The sequence below is a fragment of the Mastigoproctus giganteus genome, chromosome 1 (genome assembly GCF_048544385.1).
Source record: "Mastigoproctus giganteus isolate SK-2022 chromosome 1, ASM4854438v1, whole genome shotgun sequence".
In the NCBI taxonomy this organism is placed as follows: Eukaryota; Metazoa; Arthropoda; class Arachnida; order Uropygi; family Thelyphonidae; genus Mastigoproctus; species Mastigoproctus giganteus.
In genome coordinates, this window is record NC_143575.1 from 205,808,694 (window position 1) to 205,831,514 (window position 22,821).

Sequence of the window (22,821 nt, forward strand, 5' to 3'; positions counted from 1 at the left end):
AATGTTATATACATCAATTTAGAAGTCTAAAAGTACCAAATACATATAATACAAAACTAAATAAGCAACGACAAGCAGTTGCAACTCAATGCTAACATCCGCAAGCATGTGGGGATAAAGTGAACCCATTGGTTCAAGTAGTGCCCTGAGCACTACGAGTAATATTTACATTTTTTAGATACGTCAAGAAAACTTTATATATATTTTCGTCAAAAAGCCTTTGCATATCATGGGGAGAGGAAACCCCTAACTGGCCAAGAAGCCTTTGCCTTGGTATGTCATATAATTGACATTGAAAAATTACATGCTGACTATCCTCAATCTGCCTGAAACGACAGCGATCACTGTCCACGAGGCCTAGTTGATGTAGCTGCAATGGAAGTCAGTGTCCAGTAACAACCATAGCTTGAAAGACTCCAAGCTTAGGCCACCTCCGTATCTGTTCCAACTTCGAAATATCAGGCACTAGTTCAAACATCACTCTGCCCTTAGAGGACGTTGCCTAACGCTCTTGCCAGAGCTGAAGGACGTCTTGCGATATACGCTTGCCCTCTTCCTTCAAGTTGGGTCTGCCATATGTTCTTCCCACATCGGGGCAACAATGGACACCCATCAACTCCGTGGGTAAGTTATTCTTGGTCCGGTATCTTAAGAGTCGGTCGAAAACTACCAAATCAGCTGGCACTGTATCAGCGATAATCTGAAGGGCTTCTGTGGAGACGGTGCGGCAGGCTCTGGTCACGCAAAGCAGTGCAAATTCCTGAGCCACCATCAAATGTCGCTTCCTGACACACCTGTCAATTGCCTGACCCCAGGCTCCACAGGCATAGGTAATAATGGGAACAAAGAGGCACTTATACAGGATGTCTAAGTTCTGTCCTTTGATTCCCCAGTCAGTTCGGGTTATTCTCCTCAGTTTCCCATACAGCTTTTTAATCTTATCCCTCAAGAACTTTGCATGAGGAATAAAGCTCAGTCTCTGATCAAAATTGACTCCCAGATACTTAATCACTGGAGCAAAACCTAAGGAGAGCCCACCAAGGCCTACCGTGGGATGTCTGTTCGGACTAAAAAGTCCTTTAAGCATCATGCACTGTGACTTCGTCGGTGATATCATTAGCTTGTGAACCGAGGCCCAAGTCTGTATCTTGTTCAAAACCCAACTGACTTTTTGTTTCAATTCTAAACGGGCATTACCGCACACCAGTACAGCAACATCATCTGCATAAGCTACAATCTCCACACCATTCCAGACTTGGTTTAATAACTTGTCCAAGACGAAGTTCCACATGAAAGGACCAATGATGGACTCCTGTGGAACCCCTCTGGAGACCGTGTAACAAACTTTCTCAAAGTGGTTATAAACCACCACTCTCCGATTGTGAAAGTAGCTACGCAAGAGACGGTAGATATCACTCGAACAGTCCACAAGCCTCAATCGGCATAGAATACTTTCCCACCATAGGCGGTCAAAAGCCCCCTTGAAATCAAGGAAAATGCCCAGGACGTACTTGCTCTCAGAGCAACGAACCAGTGACAGAAGCTTCATCACCACGTCCTCAGCTGAACGGCCCTGTCTAAAGCCAAACTGCCAGTCGGACTCCTGGTGTTTGTCTCTGTACACTTTGTTTAAGCGATTCATAATGAGCCTTTCAAACGTCTTCCCAAGAACAGATAATAAGGCAATGGGCCTGTAAGAAGATGGGTCAGTCTTCTCACGATCGTCTCCCTTCAGGAGAACGATGAGTCTAGCTTCTTTCCAACTCTGTGGAAACATGCCCTCTTTGAGGCATTGGTTGTAAAGCGACAGAAATAAGTCAGGACATTGCCGGAAAAATTCCTTCAAGACCTCCGCTGAAACGTTATCGGTGCCAGGAGCCCTACGATTTCTCATGCGTTTAATGGCCCACTCAAGTTCAGCTAGGGTAAACATCTCTCTGGATGCACCAGAACTACCTCCCTGGTTAGCTAAGCGTATAGCAGTTTGCTCAGCCATTTCACCATCGACATCGTCAACAGGAAAAAGCGCACAGAGAACCGTAAGCATCGTTTCGTTCCAGGTCTGAGACTCGCTCAATCCCCCGAAAACTGAATGCTGGACTTGGTCAAGTCTAACCTTATCCATAACTAACTGATACGGCAGTCCCCAAGGGTTCGAGTTGCCTCTGTCTGAGACAAAATCCTGCCAAGCCTTCCGCTTGCAGTCGCGAATCACCTTGATATAGTTTCTCTTTGCCGTAGCATAACGCTCCCGTTAGTCGTCTAGGTTTCGGTAAACTGACCGTCTGGCATGCTGAAACTTTCTGCGAGTCTGGTTGACAAGGCGCCTAAGTCTTTATTTAACTCCCCGCACCACCACCAGGGAACAGACGTCGTTCTATTCCTTCCTCTCCTCATTGATGCAAAACTTAAGCCTTTCTTCGTAAGAGCAACCCTTTGTTCCATTCACTAATCTTGTTGCCCTTCTCTGTACTTGTTCCAGCAGCTCTACATCCTTGAAATGAGGCCTCCAGGCCTGTATACAATACTCAAGGTGTGGCCTGACCATTGCCTTATACAAGGGAATAATCACCTCCTTTAATCACGCTCTCATAATTTTGGCTAAGGGTTTGTTTACTTCCTTTGCCGCCTCCTTTAATATAACTGGATAGATTCCATCCACCCCAGGTGCCTTTCTTGTGTTTATCTTCAACAATTTCTCCTCCACTTTACTCTCAGTAATTACAAGATTATCTAGCTTACTGCCAGAGTTGAATACACCTCTGGCATTCCCCTCCCTGAATAACTCCTCATGTGTGAATGCCGATGCAAAATATTCATTTAGTTTGTTAGCTACCTGAGCAGGATCATCAACAGTTTAACCATCGATATCAAGTGGACCAATTTGATTCATCCCCTTCCTTCTAGAGTTTACATAAGTAAAGAACTCTGTGCTGTTTTTCTTTGCATCCTTTCCCAAAGATTTTTTGTAACCTGCCTAACCTCCTTTGTAACTTGGTTATAGCCCAGCTTATATCTATCATAGGCTTCTGTGTCACATGTTAATTTATATGTATCCCTTGCATTTTTCTTCTGTCACTTGTCTAATTAGTTCATCTGACATCCATTTAGGCCTAAATCTTGAACAATATTTCTTTGTTGGTATGAAAAGCCTAGTAGCTTCCAAGATTAATTCTTTGAATGCTTCCCATTTTGAATTTGCTGTTGGTAACATCATCAGTTGGTTCCAGTGTATAGAATTTAAATACTGTTTCAGACCACCGTAGTCACCTTTACGAAAGCAAAAACCCTTCCCTTTACCCTTGATGGTTGTTACATCTTTAAGTAAATCCCACTTCAGCACACTGTGATCACTGCCATCTAGTGGTTCCTTTATCTGCAGATTCTTGATGCATGAAGAATCACTACTGATAATCAGATCAAGAGTATTACTCCCTCTAGTTGCGTCCCGAACATGCTGTTGTAGAAAACAATCATCCATTAAATCCACAAAAGCCTTGCTATTGTGTGAGTAACCAACCCAAAAATTCCAGTCAATATCTGGTAAATTAAAATCCCCCATTATAAGACACTAATTTACTGGCCCACTCTATTTCTCTGCACAGTTGCTCATTATAGTCATCAGATTCATTAGTCCTATAACACACCTACTCTCATTTTTCCTTTCCCAGTGCTTATTTCAAAACTGCATTGTCCACCAACATCAATCGGATGCACTTCCTTAGATTTTATGTGTTTCTTAACTAACAGCAGAACCCCTCCTCCCTTCCTGTCCTTCCTATACACATTGTACTCCCCAAATTAGGCGCCTCAGTAGCCAGGTGGGAAGGAGCAGCAGTGCGTAGCACACGCTTCTTGATTAGACCGGGGTTCGAGCCCGTCACCACCAAATACGGAAAGGTTAGGGAATGACCACCGCATATTCCGAAGCAATATGGCCTTAGTTGCTAATGCTCCTTAAAAAAAAAAAAAAAACTCCCCAAATTCCAACTCTGCACTGCCTATATCTGTGTGACACCACATCTCTGATATCCCAACAATATCTGCCTCTGATGTCTTGACTAGCACTTCAAGCTCATCAAATTTATTAACTATACTCCTAGAATTGGTGTTCATGCAAGTATATATGCACGTATTCCTGCTCCTAGCCACCCTAACACAGCCCATGTATTTACTTGTTCCACTATGACTCCCAGCAGTCCTGGAAATCTCCATTACCTTGCTTTCCAGTCTGCTGCCCATTCTAATAGAAGCAGTGCAAGAATCACTTTTGCCTCTGCCTGCGGCCACTGTTAACCTTTTAGTCTGTGTATCCCCCCACACTAGCAGTTTTCCGACCCACCTAACACTGCCTCGATAGCATCAGCAAATATTCTTGCACCCTTTCTATTTAAGTGTATCCCATCCCTGTAGAAACAGTCTCTCCTGTCAACAAGCACAGACCAGGCTGGAAAAAAATTCTACCCCTTGAGCCTTGCACAATCTCTCCAGGGCCGAATTGATTGACAAGGCTCTCATCATATACTCCCTCCTATCGTGTCTGGGCAGAATTGCAGACACTTTTACATTCAACCCTAACTTGCAACTTTTTTTCAACATTGACCTGTACTTGTTGAGTAAATCTGCAGATCTCTTACTCTTGATGTCATTAGTTCCAATGTGTACAATATCACCTTTTGTGCCCTGAAAAAATGATATCTGCTCTACGTCATCAACTTTTGCCCCTGGCAGACATATCCTGGTCCTGTTCCACCTATCCTTCTTACATTGTATATTCCCCATCTCCCTGACAATAGTCACCAACAATAAGTAGTTCCTTTGGGACCAGCACATTCTGCCTTTGAGATTGCCTCTGTGTTGCCTGATGCACAGGAGTGAGCTCTGTCATTGAGCTGGGCAGCTGAGAGCCTGATGGTGCCCTCATATTAATTTCTCCGAGGGCATTTACCGTACACCTCAAGCTTTCATAGACGCCCATCAGAACGCTGAGTTGGTGCCTAATTTCTTGACACTCCAGACACCTAGCACACACAAAGGCATCCTCCTTGGCTAGATCATGTTCTGTTTTAGGAAGGTTGGCAAACATTTCACACCACACATTTTTTGAGACTGTGATGCATTGGAGAATCGCCCCATTCGTTTCTCCCCCGAGCCACAGCACTCCCACTAGTCTGTGATCTTTGCTTCGCAGCTCTAGTCTGGGTCGTGATTTCTGTTTAAATACAGTTTAATTAACAATGAAATTTAATAAGATTAATATTTTTGATTAATTGATAATACTATAATAAGCTAACAGGTTCCTAATACAGTGCTTCGTATTACGCTATCTAGCTGTACTTTATACCTTACGCTATCAGTTCGAGATATATATATACATTAAGCTATTTCTTATCAACTACAATATGGCGGCTAGTTCAACAATATTGGCGCCAACACTGGGAGTCGTGACTTCTAAAAATTGCTGGTTAAATTCAAAATAAGAAGCTAACGAACGCTACTAAACCTATTTAATATCTCCGTAAAACAATGTATTGTGTTAAATAACGAAGAATTATTTAACGTTAAAAATTAAAAAATACTTATCCCTTTACAGCAGCAAAAAATCCACGTGTTCCAGCAATCGACTACCCGTTGGCCAAAGGCAAACTTCCGCACATCTGTTCTACAACTGTCTTTCCTCAAAATGAAAAATGGAAAGTGTCCCGTCAGTATATTGTGCGGTGAAAAGTGTTCTGTGACTCAAAAAGTTTGGGAAACTCTGTGTTAAATAAACAATTGTCTAAGTTGATAAGGCATTTTTTTTCTTATTAATAATTTGCACATTTGCACAATCGTGTCCTTTGTTCTGAAAAAAAAATAATAAATAATAATAATAAAACTCTGCTACCAATTGTGAAATTTCCTACCTTAAAAGAAAGAACTAATCATTAGGATTCCATTGCACTGCTCACTCACTATATGTCCCCATGTTGTGCGTGTGAGCTCATGCACTCATTGGCATTCATTACGTTTCATACGTTTAAAACATTCAGAAGTCATCACTTTATAGTTACAACAAAACACGCACTACATTTCTTTAGAACAGCTTGAGAAAACTTTAAATTTGCTTACTAATGAGGGAACAAAATTTAAAAGAGAAATTCAGGTATGCATTAGTTTCAGGTCTGTGGTTGAGAATTTTTTAGAGAACAAAGAATCGGACTACTAGACTACAGTTGAAAATATGTTAGCAAACTTCGAAGTTGGGCCGCAATATGATTGTCAAGGTACATTTTTACACTTCCACATTTGGAAGTGTAACTGATGAACAAGGTGAGAGGTGTTTAAACAGGACATTAAGCACATGGAGATGAGGTACCAGGGGAGTTGAAATGTCAACATCAGGGCTGATATTTGCTTGATACTGAAGAGAGGTACTGTACATTAGAAGCATCTGCAAGAAAATGAAACACTAATAATGAAAGTTTGACTGAATTTTAAAAATGAAAGGTGAGTTTTTAGTGTACTTCTTAATATTCTGCCCTTTTCAGTAGTATTTTATAAAAATGACAATGAATTGTCCAAAAATTTTCAAGAAAATATCAGGCAATAAAAACGACAAAACATTGACTATATTTCTTTAGGACAGCTAGAGAAAAACTCTGCTACCAACTGCAAAATTTTTGCAATGGGTACTGTTAGTTATTTATTTTCTGGTAACCCTAAATCCTCAAGGTACTGAAACCTATAGTCTCTAATACCATACATGGACTGAGAAGACAGATTTCACACATTAGGCTTTCATGTTTTACTGAAAAATGCTTATATATGTTTGAAATAGTTTTTCCTTTACTGCATATTTAAATATTTTTTGTTTGCTTTTTAAGAGATTGGTGCTTTATTTCAGAATTGTCTGAAGTGTTATGGAACATGGTAATGAAAATTGGCATCAGCAGTCCAGGTTGGGGTGGTGGTATTATTCTATATTGTATCTTTGCTGCTTGGGCAGTACTTACCATTGGTGTGCTGTTAGTTATGGAGGGACTATCAGCTTTTCTTCATGCTCTTCGTTTGCACTGGTAAGACTTATGTTTCATTTGGGTATTTATGGTGGGTTTTTTTTTTTTTGTATTAATGTAGCTATTATGCAATTGCACTAACTAATGTTATTTATTTTTTTTGTTACTAGAAAGTTCCAAGAATGGACATGGTTTCCTTTTGTTAGTTATTTAGTGTTGGCAACTGTTGCATATGTAGTGTTGGCATAACTGTTCATTTTGACAAGAACAGTTATAGAATGAAAATATATTCATTTTCATTCTATACTGTCATTCTATTCTATTCTTTTACACAAGCCTTCATTTAAGTTTGATAGTTAAAAATTTAATTTTAATATGCTCTTGAACCTACGATCTTGATTCTATTATCCTCCTTTATTCATTCTTTGACTAGTACAAGCAAGTTCCTCTGCTTTTTCAACATTTTCTCAGTGTTTTTTGTATTATCAAATTTTTTTTATTTTCCTTCAAAAAATGATTTGTGTCAATTAGTATTGCAGACACCCCACAAATTTTTGTAGTTTATAGTGGAATATTTCCTCAATTTAACCAGAATTTTAGGTTCACACATTCCATAAATTTTTCAGGTTTTTATGTTTTAGCAGCAGAAACCATTTCATTGTAAGATACATAATACAGGGTGTCCGAAAAGTCTGGAACCAATGGGATTTACACTATTATGCTTATTCACTTCTCCAATTACATAAAAGTTTGCCTTGTCAGAGAACATCACACCTTCCAAGAAACATTTGGAATTTGGCACAGAAACCATTCACACATTTCGAGTCATTGATCAGGATCATCCTCAGTCACATGATGCAGGATTCAAAGTTTGTATGGATGAAACTTTACTTTTTTTTTTCAGAATGTCATGCACTGTGCTCTTGGGCACTCTGATTTCAGCACTGGTCCATCTGACTGATTTCTGACCACTAAGAAGGACTATCTCTACCCTTTCATCCAGTGTTAATGCCATATTTAACATTGGTTCCAGACTTTTTGGACACCCTGTATATGCACAACATAGACTGTCAGATTTTCATTAGTCCCAACAAAAGTGCCTTACCATGTCCATTCTTGGAACTTTCTAGTAACACCTTGTATGCCTAAACAGATATATGTATGTCTCATGCAATTACAATGTACAATTTTGAAGTTCACTTCGAAGCATCATGCACACATTTTTATTCATTCTTCTAATTATTTCAGAGCTTTCTTGAAGGCTCTGAAATATTTGGAAGAATTAGAAAATTTGTGTGAAAGGTGAATTTTGTGATGAATTTGAAATAATTATTAAAAAAAAATGACTATACGCCTGTTAAGCTGAGTAACATCTCTAGTGATTCTGAATCTCATTACAGTAAAATTGTTTCATCCATGGATCCACTAACTTAAAATCAACAAAAAAATATGAACAGGAACTAAAAAGGTAAATTCTTTATCTCTACCTGCTGGCAATAAAGAAAGAAACTTCTAAAAATAGTATTGTGGGGGATGTTATATGGAACCCCTGGCTGTCCTTCTGGTGTAGAATAATTGAACAAAGGAGTATATACTGGATGGCTATATTTAATGTATCCCTATTTAATAGCTGCCAAACCTCCGATAGAGAATCCTTCTGTTTGACCTCTTTCACTCCCACCATTGGTACAGTAGAGGTACTCAGTCTTTTTCCAAAAAAAATACTGTTTGACCTCTTTCACTCCCACCATTGGTACAGTAGAGGTACTCAGTCTTTTTCCAAAAAAAATAAACTGCTTAAAATCAGGATTTTTAAAAAATACTGAATTTTTTCATAATTTCATTAAGAATACACCTATGATAAACACTTGAGAATGGTTAGCCACGAAAAAATAAATTTTTACGTTCCTTTATTAATCTTAATAAAGAAACTTAAAAGTTTATTAAAAACTATTTATTTTCAAAAAATAATAATAAATTATGTATTTCCAGCTCCTAACTCTTGTTGCCAATAGTTGAGAAACAAGAGCCAAAACACCACCTTCCCCTCTCTATAAATTAGTAAAGACTGCCATCCTTGTCGTAAAAGACAAATGAGAGACAATACATTATGAATGTCAAAACAAGTTGGAGCGATAAAACTTTAATGTAAGCTGTTTTATACATGTGGTAGGAAAAAAAAATGCTAATTCAAGTTTACATGTTGCATTCAAATGATTTATATGCTGATATGATCTGATGAAGTATTACAATTTCAAATATTTAATACACTCATAGCAGAACCTGTATGTAGGCGCCTCCGGTGGGCAGGAGCAGTAGTGCATAGCACACGCTTCTTGATTAGACCGGGGTTTGAGCCCGTACCCATCAAATACAGAGAATGCGGCAGGTCAGGGAATGACCACCGCATATTCCCAGCCCAGATAAAGGGCGAGGGTTGGTGTCAGGAAGGGCATCCGGCCGTAAAAATTGCATGCCAAAACAATAAAAACGCTGACCCCATATAATAATGGGAAAAAGACGAGGACAAAAAAAAAAAAAAAAAATAGCAGAACCTGTATGACTTTGTGAAAAAGTTTGGTAAATTGTGGACTTAAAATGGCATGCAGTTGACTTTTTATCATGAATTCTTAAGATCACAGTGTGTTTCCTTACTGCAGTTAAGTTTGCTATCTGCAAAGAGAATTCAGAGATAAAGTTGCCAAACTGAATTATTGGAAGAATTAAATTAAATATTATTCAACTTAAATATAATTGTATTTGGAGAACCAATTTGCTATTCAAAGAACAAATTTTTTGAAACAAATTGAAATGAATCAAAAGTTTCCAGTACTTCTCAGTATCAGTGAAGGTAAAGAAATAGATATTTTACAGATCAGTTCTGTCAGTAGCAGAAATAACTGAGCAGAGTGGTCCTTGGTTGGGAAACTGACAAGTGCACAGGGAAGCATGCAATATAACATTATCCCAGGTCATTCTTGCCATCTTAAAAATTATTCATAGCGATGCTGAATTGTCAGGTAATGTTCAACCAGGCAAAAAAAATAAATTAACTAGGAAAAAAGCTTGAACTAGGATCTCCTCTTTCAGGTGCAGTTTTAGAAATGCTCTTGAACAGCAGTGTCATTGTTAAAAACAAAGCTTGGCTTAACATTTCTGAAGAGGTGCAAATTTTTTTACAGTACATTTTATGAAGAAATTATCAGGTGATTTCCAAAAGAAAAACCAAACAGAAATCCACAGATGATGAATTTTAGTTAAGCTAATGTTTAAAAACATGCTGTAGTGGCAAATAAACTTATGGGTGTGTTTTAATATAAAATGCATATTTCGTCAGTGAAATTTAATTTCTAGTGTAGTGTAGACTTAAAAAAACATCCTGTTTTCCTCCTGCCTACGCATACCTGTTTTCTAGCTTTTCAAAAGTCAAAAGTTGCCTCTATGCTACTTAGAGCTATCGGGAGCATGATTCTAATGGAGAAAATACAAAAAAATTTGGCAGTATCCTTAAGAGGATTCAGAAGACAGTAAAAAAAAAAAAGAAATACTGCCAAAAAAATCGCCTCCAGAAGAAAAGTTTTGCTGTAAAAGATTAACTTGTTACATCACCTGGGTGGCTGTGTGTACTACAAATGAAAGAAAAACATGCTAACACCAGTGTAGTAAATGTTGACTTTACTGTTTGATGTCTGTGTAACAGTGGCAATGCGTAACATGAATATTATCAATCACATTAGTATTACATTAATGATATGGTAACTCCTGTGTGGTAATATTGGATTTTTCAGTCAGTAATACTTAATATGTGACTTACTGTGGTTTGGCAGAACCAAAATCTTAGTTGGTTGACTGAATAATACAGTAGCAGCACACCTGGGATGATATTTCTCACATACCATATGATGCTATCCTTTGGGAATGTTACCATGATGCATACTATCCTTCAGGTAGTCTCAAAGGCAAGAGGTGCAAGGGGTGAAATCAAGCGATTGAGGCAGCTATGCTGGAAAATGAGTAGCTGGTTACCCTTTCAGTGGTAAAATGGTTTTCAGCAGTTGGTCTTGCACACATGAACTGTTGTTTCAAAGATAAAATGATGTATTTTATTCCTGGCAACAGCAGGGATAAAATGAAGAATTTGGCCCCTGACACTATCACAGACATTTTCTCAAGTATGACAAGCTGGGTTTGCTACCTGGGAGTCTGATGGAACTGATATTCAGGTGATACTTGGTCAAGTAGACCAAATTTCAGCAAAGTCTGGTTGTCCTGTGACAGCCACATTCTCTGCAGCTGGCTTTTGTTTTCTAGTCACATAGAACTAGTTGGTCAAGATGCTGAGACTTTTGCAAGTGCCCCTTAACAGTGGTGCGACTGCTAGTAACCATAGGTATAACCCCCATGTGCAAGTTCTGATATATGGCACCTAGCATACTGGAAGTAACCATCTGGGTCCAAACCAACATATCCAATGTGTTGAGGTGTAGCATCCATACCACATGTAGTAATGTTGCCCCTCTGTGTTATCAGACAATACTAGGTAGTAAATGACCCCCATGAACCAGTGAAATACCAATACTTTGCTTATTGGAGGCTTGAAGTGGTGAAACCCATGTTTAGTCTCCAGAGCAAATTTCCATCAAACCTCCTCCCACAGCATCTCTTCCATCATGCATGTATAATTCATTTCTTTTGAGGTTGTGATGGGCATCATGGCAAGATTCAATCTTCCTTATACTTCAAGGGTACAACTCTAAAATAGATAGCCAGCCAGACTGAACCTATTGGTAACTCTCTATGGTATCTGGATCATCTACTGTATAATCTCACTGCCTATACTCTACTAGATGGTGACTGGAAGGATTCTGAGTAGTGTGTATGTGGGGGGACATCATTGAGGCCACATTATGTCAAGGAGCTGGGTACATTCTTGCTGTTTGTATGCCACGGTCAAAATCTTCATTACTTCATACATATCCTCCCTACCTTTTCTTACTAAATACATAATGAATAGTCAAACTAATAGCACAAACTTATCTGCAAAAATATCTAAACCTCACAAACAATTCCTCGTTCATTTCACAAATATACATGGTCTGTTCCAGTTTTAATGATGTTCAATTCCACTTAGTCTGCCAAGCCCCACATACTTTTTCTGACAGAATCCCAATTACTGATTGATTCAATCGCTGTTCATCACAGTTGTCCTAATTATTTGCTGTATGATTCCTTTCACTTCATAGGTGGTATTCTTGATATGTCTGCTCTGATATTCCCTGTCAGAGACTTAATAATTTAGAATCTCATCTTTTTGATTAAAATCTTTCTGTCAAATTCATGTTGCCTCTATCATTCTCCCAACTCCATTAATCATTTGGAACTCTTTGACTTTCTCCAGTCCAGCTTTACAGTGAGGTAATTTTCCTTGGTGAATTTAATGGCTACAACTCCAGCTGGCTTTTGTTTTCTAGTCACATAGAACTAGTTGGTCAAGATGCTGAGTATTTTGCATTACTAATGACCTTGTACAGATTGTTCACTTATCAACCAGAAAATTCTAGGTACATGGTCGAGGTCAGTTGTTCTCTAGGCACCTCTGATCACAACTTAGTGATGGTCTCTTCTCTGATGGGGCCTCTCTGTTGTGGCCATTCTCAACCTCATGTTTTTTGGCATTACAAGAATGCAAAATAGGATGATCTGTGGGATTTCTTTTCCCTGGTTGGATTACTATGTAAATCTTTTAGTGTCAATATTTCCTCAGATCATGTCAGTGAAATGATTCTTGTAGGGATGAAATCCTTTACTCCATACTCCACCTTAAAATCTCATCCTTTACCTTTGTTTCCAACTAAATGTGCTAAGGTTGTGCCAGATAAGAATGTTGCATATTAAAGTTAGCTTGCATTCAAATCTCAAGTTCATTTTCTGCACAGAAGCTCGCACAACTGCAAAGCAGCTATTAATAAATCGAAACTAGATTTTGAACAGACTAAAAGAAGAAAACTTGCTTCTTGTCCAAACTGTAGTAGTGCATTTTGGTCTATTGCCAAAGCTATTAGCCACAACTTCTGCCCATTTCGATTCCCACCTCTCTCAAAACAGGATGGTTTTATTGCCACCTCAGCTAAATATAAAGCTGACCTTCTAGCATCCTTCTTTTCACTTGTGTACCTCCTACCATCCCTAGTAAACTCCATTCAGTGCCCCTTGTGGACTTCCATCAAAAGGTGTCAGAAGGATTTTGAACAATCTTGATACAAAGAAAATGCCAGCTTTTGGTGGTATTTCTCCACTTGTTCTCAAAACCTGTGCTCACTCCTGTGTTTTTGTGCCTTTTTTACACTTTCTTATTCCACTGTTCTTTTCCTTTCTGCTTGGAGGTTTGCTTATATCCAGCCAGTTCCTAAAAAAGGGTGAAAAAAAACTGTACCGTCCAATTATTGTCCCATTGCACTTACTCTACTCTTTCTAAAGTAATGGAGAAATCTATTAACTGCAAACTCCTAAACTATCTAGAAATCTTCCATCTGATCAGTGATTACCAGTGTGGATTCTGTCAGTGCTGATCCACCAGTGATATAGTCGCTCATGTTATCCATTTATGGACAAATTCAATGGAAAAGTTTGGTGAAACTCTAGCAGTTGCTTTTGATCATGTTTGGCATTAAGGTCTTCTAAATAAGCTTCCATCTTATGGTTTTCCAGCAGTTTTTTGTAATTGGGTATCCAGTTTTCTTTCCGACACTCACTGCAGGTGATGGTAAATGGCTCTTTTTCTTCTGACTTTTCCACTAATGCTGGTGTTTCCCAAGGTTCAGTTCTTTCTCCAATTCTTTTCCTCTTGTATAGTAATGACCTTCTTTCTCTGACCAGAAATCCTATCCAAAATCTTGCTAGTGATAGTGCATTGCATTCCACCTTCCAGTTTGAAAAACCTTGCCCTGCACAAACAGCTTTAACTTCTCAAATATCCACTACCAATTCTTAAATGCTTATCTCCAGGTAATTCGCCAATGGGACAAAGATAACTTAATTGATTTCAATCCTCCTAAAACCCAATCCTGTCTTATCTTGCTCCTGTGCTTATCTTTCATGACACTCCAATTTCTAGGCAAGATCACATATCTCTATTTGGGATTACCCAACTTCTAATCTCTCTCTCTCTTGGCATAAACACATTACAAATATTGTTTCCTCTGCATCTTTTGCTCTCGGCATTACTTTTCTTCCAAACAATTGCTCACTCCCTACAAATTGCATGTCTGCCCTACCATAGAATAGTGTTCTCTCAGGCTTCTAAATTCCATTCAAAAGAGGGCAGCTAGGTAATTTATGACCCATCTCTAACAAAGTCTTTCCATTCTCTTGTCTCATAGCCATTCTGTTTCTACTTTATGCCTTTCTATAAATACTTCCATGGACACTGTTCTTCTGAATTGGCTTCTGTAATTCCCACTCTCTTTTCCAAACCAGTCCAAACAAGTGCCACAAACAGTCAGCATCCTTTCACTGTCCAGAAACTCACAGAACCAATATTTCTTCCTCATTTATTTATTAAACTTCCATTTTCTGGAACAACCCTCCTTCGTATGTATTTCCTGAAAGTTACGATCTACAGAAATTGAATTCTAATAACAACAGGTCTTCTTTCATCTTCTCAACCTTTAACCCATGTATGGTACTACTATAGGTTCTAATTCCTCTTGTGGTTGGGATTTTCATATATAAAAAAAGTTACACATGGTTAAATATAAGCAGAAAAGTTTTCTTTATACAGGTTATTTCAATTAAAAGTACCATATTCCATCTCACTTATTTTTAGATTTAGTCTATTTGTCATTTGGACTTCATTTTGTCATACCTGAGCTGAAAAAATTAGACTAAGCATAATACTGTTTAAATTTTATGATTTCTAAATTAAAATTTTTACTTAACTGCTTTTTTCTCAATAGGAAAGTTGTTCCCAGCTTAGGTTTAGTTTTAAAATGATATTGCTGTACTTCTGAAATGAACATAAACTAATTTTATATGAAACTAAACACAAAGGTTTAAAATCTAATTGGTAATAGTTCAATCTTAACATCAAATTAAAAAATTTCAGCCTGGATATGAGGAAAAAAAAGGTCCAGATGACAAATAGCCTAAACCTAGAAATAAGCAAAATAATCTCAGGTGCCCTTTAATTGAAAAACCCTGTATAAGATAAAGGTTCTTGCTTTATACTCTACACAGCCACTAGGTCAGAGGAGTTTACAATTTTGATGATGAATATTTGTTGACATGATTAACAGTCATGTGATCAAATGCACATGCATTGATGCACTCCACAATTGACCACTTGGCTACATCAGATTTGTAAGTAAAATCACTTTATGCTTTATTCCTTATCTGTTATTTTAAGGTAGCTTTCATAATCCTTAATTAAAGGAATAAACTAAAATACAAAGGGGAAAATACTCCTCTTCTTTGGCATGTTGCAATTTTCTCCTTATACTTTCATGTAGAAACCCTGGAACCAAGAGCTTTGAAAATTTTGGTTAGTTACCACTGTTGGTTGTTAGCACTGCAGTAGCAATAAACAGGAAGAAATTAATAAGTTTGGTGACTGTTTGGTTTTGTAATAGTGAGAATTCTAAATATTTCTTTTGAAATTATTTTGTCTGAAAATAGATGAACTGAGCTAAGTTAACGAACATATTCATGTGGATCTAAAAGTGATTATTTGGCATAGCTTTATTTATGTTATATTTTCATTTCGGAAAAATAAAAAAAGAGAATTTGAAAGGACAAAAACTGTGTCAGGTATTCTGTGATTTTAAGAAGTTCAGAGACATCTGGAATAAAGGAGGTAAAGGAATTACTTTATTTTTGACAGAATAATTTCAAATTTTCTGTGTGTGGCCAGCCTAACAAAGCAGTGTCAAGCATCTTAAAGTACAACAGGAAAATTTCGTAAACTGTTTCTCACAAAGTACTTTGTTAAATTGAAAGTAACTTTTAGATTGCATTGAAGAATTATGTTTAGTTATAAGAAGTTTTAACAGATGGTCACTCATTTAGTTTTAGTATTTGGAGTTGGGAAAAAAATTTAAATTTCTTATTTTATTTCCATATTTCAATTTACTTTAGTTTTCCAAAAAAAAAAAAAAAAGTATTTTTAATAATATTGGAACAGAGAGACAATGTTATAAATGAGAAATGAAGCCTTTCTAAATTATCTGTTGATTTTTTCAACAAAACTAGATAAGTCTGGTCATTAAACAACTGTAATAATAAATTAACAAAATGCTGCATCCAAGTTACACTTTTAATTTTGATAAGTGGCACAGATGACTGCTTCAAACCATATAAAAACCACTCTGTTCAACAGCAAGCAGGCATATTGCTATTTTAAAAGACTTTATCATCGCTTGTCCATCAATTTGCAAAGTCATACTTACTTAAACATTAGACAAGGCACAAACCTCAATAAAGGAAAAACCCCAAACTTATATTACACACATACAAGATCACATTTAAACAATGAAAGAATAAGAACATGCTTCCACAATAAGAGAAAATATCAGTTTAGTTTTGGCATCAGCTTGCAATTATTGTTGGTGATGGGATTTTACATGTAGAACATCTTAAACATCTTCCATCCTACCTGACACAAGGTACCTAGCCATCATGTTGCTGCATGGTTCTGCCCTCTGATACTAGTACACATCTATCCACAAATTATTCCATGACTTCAGCAATATCCTCAACCTTGTCTTAGTTGTGGAATTTGCATCCTCTCCTAGCTTCATCCCTAGACTTTCCTCAAACCATGCAATCATTTGTCTGACACTTCATGGTTAATCAGACCTCTTTGCTGGTGCGACTCCGTAGCCAGGTGGGAAGGAGCAACAGTGCGTAGCACATGCTTCTTGATTAGACCGGGGTTTGAGCCCGTCACCACCAAATACGGAGGGTGTGGTAAGATCAGGGAATGACCACTGCATATTCCCCGAGCAATATGGCCTTAGTTGCTAATGCTCCTAAAAACCAAACAACAACCTCTTTGCTGGTACTTTTAATATCTAATATTGAATTACTGCATTGCATTCTGCTAGTAGAGCTTCACAATCATTGCACACTCTAACAAGGAGAATTAGAAGAATTGTGCTCCTAGCATTAAACTATCCATATCTGCCGTCCCACACACCTTTCATTCTGTATTTATGCAAAAGTGTTGCAGGGTATGCCAGCCATTCAAGACTTTTTCTTTGTGGCTATTTGGTGTGTGTGTGTGTGTGTGTGTGTGTGTGTGTGTGTGTGTGTGTGTGTGTGTGTGTGTGTGTGTGTGTGTGTGTGTGTCCCACATCCTCTTAAAACAAACATATCTGCAAAATTCAGTTGCATTTCCTTAATGATATCACCATCCATCAGACAACAGGACACAGGTGCCACCTATGTCCTGTCTGAATGTGTGATAATGAATGAAACAAGGTAATTGAGTGAGTGGGTGTCATGTACTGTTAGAAACCACACTACCCCTTAATAAGTTTATTAAAAAAATATAAAGGAAAAAAAAAACTAATTGTTAGTATGAGAGAAATAAATGGCTAGTGTATGTTGTTCTATCATGCCCCCTCCAAATTGAACTGCAGTGGGGGCAACCTATGTGGAAACCTCCCTGCATTGCTAATGTCATGCCCTCTAATTTGTGGCATGGCATTAGATATGCTGACACTGGCTTACTGCTGGTCTGGCCAGTGCAAGATTATTCAGAGAGAATCAGCGTGACCTCCCCCCCCCAAAAAAAAATAGGGAACTCAGGCCCTATGCTTTGTTCCCAAATTACCCATACTCCCTTCATCTACCTCCCACCCTACCTTTTGCCCTGTGGACCCTACCACCACAAATCTTTTACTTTCTTGTCAACCCCCCCCCCCATGTGGAGGATAAGCTTCTTCCATAGGAATGCCCTTCTATTCCTTTGACTTCCTACTTCTTGATGGACAGCCTTCATATCATCCACCCTAACCTCCTTGCTCTTCTCTCTCCCTCCACTGTCACCCCCTTTCATGTCTTCTGCTTCTAGGGGTTTTGTTTGTTTGTTTTTTACTAGACCCTCCCTGGTAGGATCAGGTGCAGTCCAGGTTTTGTCCCCACCAGTCTTTCTCCTACTGTACCCAGCTACCTCTCTGAGATGTTGGATGGAAATGCATGGTGGCTAAATGCCGAAGGAACAACAGACCAACACAACACTACGCTATGCAAACTAACACAAACACTATCTCTTGCATTTATAGAGTTTGTATTGCATCACAAAGTATACTTCATGGTTTGTAGGGGAAACTCCAGTGCCACTAGACAAGAAACACTATATCATTCTCCAAACAGGTCTAAATAGGAATACTTCAAGTGTGGCAACCCAGTACAGCATGAAAATCTTGAACTTACAACAAATACCAAGTTTTGCCAGCAGGGACAAAGAAGTCATTATTCTATTGTATAACATGATGGTTAGGCAAAATCTTGAATACTGCTTTTAGGGGTTTGGAAATTTCATTTTAGGAAGATCATAGATCTGTTGGGTAAAAAGGGCATAGAGAAGAATATCAAATTAGTTATGGACACAAAAGGGTATTCTTATTGAGAAAAATTGAGTTCGGTAAATTGTGTATGGAAACTACACATCTACGTGGAGCCCTAATTGACGTGTTTAAGACTTTGAAATGTTGAGTAAGCTAAATGCTGATGGCATCTTTTGAGGGGACATTAATTAAAAAGGATAGATGCAGAGATGTGTGGAAATTTGCCTTGTGTGTAGTTGGCTGTTGGAAAAATTTTTGCCCAGTTTGTATGGAAATGGGTAGTTTGAAAAAATCATTAGAAAGAACAAGCAAATGAACATGTTTATATTGATATGCTTCATTCAAATGTTTCATTCAACATGTTTATATTGATATGCTTCATTCATATTAATAATGCTATATATCAGACATAAAGAATTGCACTGAAATGGACACTGCAAGATAACTGGTCTATCTCTTGAAGAATTACAGGCTTTTTTTATTTTGTTATACTTTTTGCTGTCATGGTAATTTTTTTTATTAAAACCCCAAACACAAAAAGCATTAGAGCCTATAATATTTAGTATCTTGTATGAATTGTAGGTTAAGAAGACAGAATATGCTTGTTGATGATAGACTTGAATTTCTGTAGATTGTAATTGTTGGGAAATAAAAGTGAAGCAATGTTGTTCCAGAAAACAGAAGTAGAAGGGATAAATGAGGAGGAGGAAAAGTTGTTTTTGTGAGTTTAGAGTTGAACAGTGAATGGATGCTGACTGCTGCAGCATATGTTGGGACTGGCTTGCAAAAGAGTGTGGAGGAATTATAGATGCCAATTCAGATAAACAGTGCCTATGTAAGTATCCAGAGAAAAGGTATGAAACAGAGAATGGAGAGACTTTTTAAGAAAGGTCATTGATTAACTTGATTACCCTCTTTCAAATGGAGTTTAAAAGCTTGAGAGAGGTTTTGGGAGCACAGTATTCCAAGGTAGAGCAAATACTGAGATTTGTATACATGGTAATTGTTTAGGAGAAAAATAATGCCAAGAATAAAAAAAAAGAAACCAAGTTTTTTAGATGCAGAGAAAGCAATGTGTGTGTGATGTGCTTATGCCAAGAGAGATAAGGTTAGGGTAATTCCTAGTAGAGATAGTGATCTTGTCTAGAAATCTGTATGTCATTGAAGATGAGCAAAGGATCTGTACACTTTTTTTGTGAGAAATAACATTTTTAGAGGGATTACAATTAACTAAGTTTTCTTTGCCCTGCTAAAGAATTACTTGGAGGTTGGAATTTAAGTGTCTGGTAGAGGCTACTCAAAAAGTTGCTGTTTATTCAGGACAAGGTTTTTCAAGCTGGAAGGTGAAAGATTTCTACATCAGAAAAAAATATGCATAGGATTTCCACTGACTGGAAATCCTATGCATAGTTTCCTATTTATTTCCAGTTAGTGGAAGAATATAATTAATATAAAAGAGGTAAAGACTAGGAGAAAGAACTGAATCTTGAGGAACACCAGCATTAGTGAAGTTGAAAAATAGAAAGCAATCTACCATCACTTGCAGTAAACAGTCACAGAAAACTGGATATCAATTAAAAAAAAAAAAAAGAAGTCAGCAGTCCTTAGGATGGGAGCTTGTTCAGAAGACCTTTAACACAATCAAAGCCTTAAAAATGTCATCCACAATTATTTAAGTATCACTAAACTTGTTCAAAGATTGGTAACCTTAGCCAATATATCACCAGTTGTTTGACACTGATTGAATCCATATTGGTAATCAAATAGATAGTTGGAGTTGGCAGTTGATCAGTTTTTTTCATTACTCTGGAAATAGAGTAAGTGCAATAGGGTGATAATTGGATGGAAGAGATTTGTCACTGTTTTTAGTGACTGGCTGGATATGAGGAAATTTCCAAGCAGGAGGAAAAACACCAGTGGATTAGATTAAGTATTAAAAAGTGACATAAAATAGGTTCAAGCTCAGGAGCACAGGCTTTGAGAACAAGTGATGAAATGCCACTGAGATCTGGAATGTTCTTGGCATCAGCATTGTTTGGAGTCCCTCCAAAATCCTTTTGGAACACAGGAGGAGATTTACCAAGACCATGAATACAAGAGTTAGAAAAAAGCAGGATGTGCTAGTAAGTTGGCCTTATCTTTTGCTTAGGATGCAAGAGAACCACCAAGTTTTAACAGAAGTGGAAATATAGATGGAAGTTGAAATAAGATGAAGTTGATGGCTTGGTTTGTTTGGTTTGTTTGTTATTTGGAGCATTAGCAACTAAGGCCATATTGCTCCGGGATTTGCGGTGGTCATTCCCTGACCTTTCCGCATCCTCCGTATTTGGTGGGAGTTGATGGCAAGAGACCAGAATGTCTGATTACTATTTGGACAATAAGCAAGTTTTCTACTCTTGAAAAAGACTTTCTACTCTGTTCAAAATGAAATCTGGATTGATTAATAACTGTTTTACAATTGTTGCAAGCTGTAGTTGTAGTGTAGGCAAAAATTGAAGCTGGAGATTTGGAAGCAAGCCAGTTATGATAGACAACATTCTTATCTTGAATAGCCTTTTATTACAAAGTTTTAAGATGGAATCCCTACAAGAATGATTTCACTGACAATATGAGCACACATTAGGATCAGAAGATTTAAAACATTGTTGTGATCTGAGGTGACTGGAGGACCAGTAACACTGACCATGTACTTTTAAGGAATGGTTGTGAGAAAAAGTGTTGGGTGTGTGATTGGGACTGTCTGATATTGTGGCAGGTAAATTAACAAGCTGAGTGAGGTCATTAGTAATTGTAAAAGCCTGAGCATACCAACCATCGGAGTCCCTACAACTAGAAAACTGAAGCCAAGTGGATTTATAAAAATTAAAATTGCCAAGGAAAATTACCTCACCTTAGAAAAGTTAGATTGGAGAGAGTTGAGTTTCAAAGAAAGGAAGTCAGTGATTAGTGGAGCTGGGTGCACAAGAGAAGCAACAGATGAATTTGGCAGAATAGGGTAGAGAGGTTTTAGGCCAGAGGAGATTCCAAATTAGGAAGTCTCTGGTAAGAAATATCAGGACAGAAATATGCATGAGTACCATCTTTGAAACAAAAGTAAGTGAGGCTTTTTCAGACTGTAGGTGGAAACAGACATCATTGATATTGGAACTGAAGACCCCCATACACAGTTTGTGGTCTCTTTTTTTTTTTTTTTGTAACACTATGCTACACAAACAGATTTTGTCAGATTATGAAATTTTTACATTTTAACATCAAATAAATAAGAAAAAGAGCACCTTACAGAAAACAAATTTGCTTTAGTATCATACTTAGGAGGAAAACATATTCCTAATTGTAAAATGCAATGTTCCCATAAAACATTGCTGTAAGTGATCAGCTGTTTCCCATTCCAAAGCTAGATGCAGATTTTACTTTTATATTCTATAAATCAGAGCACAGCATATTGAATAATAGAGTACATACTGAGAAAGGTCAAGTAGCATGTTAAAACAATGCTCACTTATCATGCATACTCTTTCATTAATATTAGCCAGGCAAAACATTTTCTCATTTTGTTTTCGAACTACAGCTGGATCTTTTTTTTTTTTTTTTTTTCTTCCACATCGGCTGCTCATTTTTGATAACATAATCACTTACTAAGCTCTGTAACACAAGTCTAATGAATCCAATGTTGCTGCTGAAGTGTTTTCAGGAAAAGTATTATTTCAAAGTTATGGGATTTTCACTAATTTTAGAGCTTCAAAGGATATTAGAAGTATTTTCCTTTTAATATCAAAAGTAAGACAAACTGCAAATAACCAATGTTGCCAGCACTGCTGGAGGAGCTGTCTGTCATGATATGAGTTATGGTCAATACAAAGGGAAAGCCGACTTGCATGTATAATGTAATTATCTTATTTTCTATTTCTTCATATATTGAAATCTCTTGTAAAATATATTCAGTATATTTTGCTTATCATATTACATTTTAATGTAATACCATTTTTCAGGGTTGAATTTCAGAGTAAATTTTATGGAGGAACTGGCTACATGTTTACTCCTTTTTCTTTTGAAGCCATTTTGGAAACAGCTAGTACTGAAGATTAATTTTAATTGATTCTGTAGTAATTGTAATAAAGTAGGCAGCTCGTCGACATTAGAATTGCTAGTCAAAGATTACAGTATGAAGAAAATTCTGGCCATACAGAAAAGTCTATCACCTAATTGGTTCAAATTCATGAATATTCTTTTGTCCGTTAGTCTAGATGTAATGTACA

The 22,821-nt window shown here is 37.4% G+C and overlaps 1 protein-coding gene across 3 annotated transcripts in view; it reads left to right on the top strand.

Moving 5' to 3' along the window:
• The window catches only part of Vha100-1 (V-type ATPase subunit a family protein Vha100-1), a 207,513-nt gene extending 184,692 nt beyond the window's left edge, over positions 1-22,821 (top strand). The window contains exons 19-20 of one of the 3 annotated variants that reach the window (XM_090375739.1): positions 6,887-7,058; positions 22,555-22,821. In XM_090375739.1, coding sequence (XP_090231865.1) covers positions 6,887-7,058; positions 22,555-22,651 — 269 coding nt within the window. In that variant the 3' untranslated portion in view covers positions 22,652-22,821. The remainder of the gene's footprint in view (positions 1-6,886; positions 7,059-22,554) is intronic. The other 2 variants (XM_090375724.1, XM_090375730.1) reach the window with 2 other exon arrangements.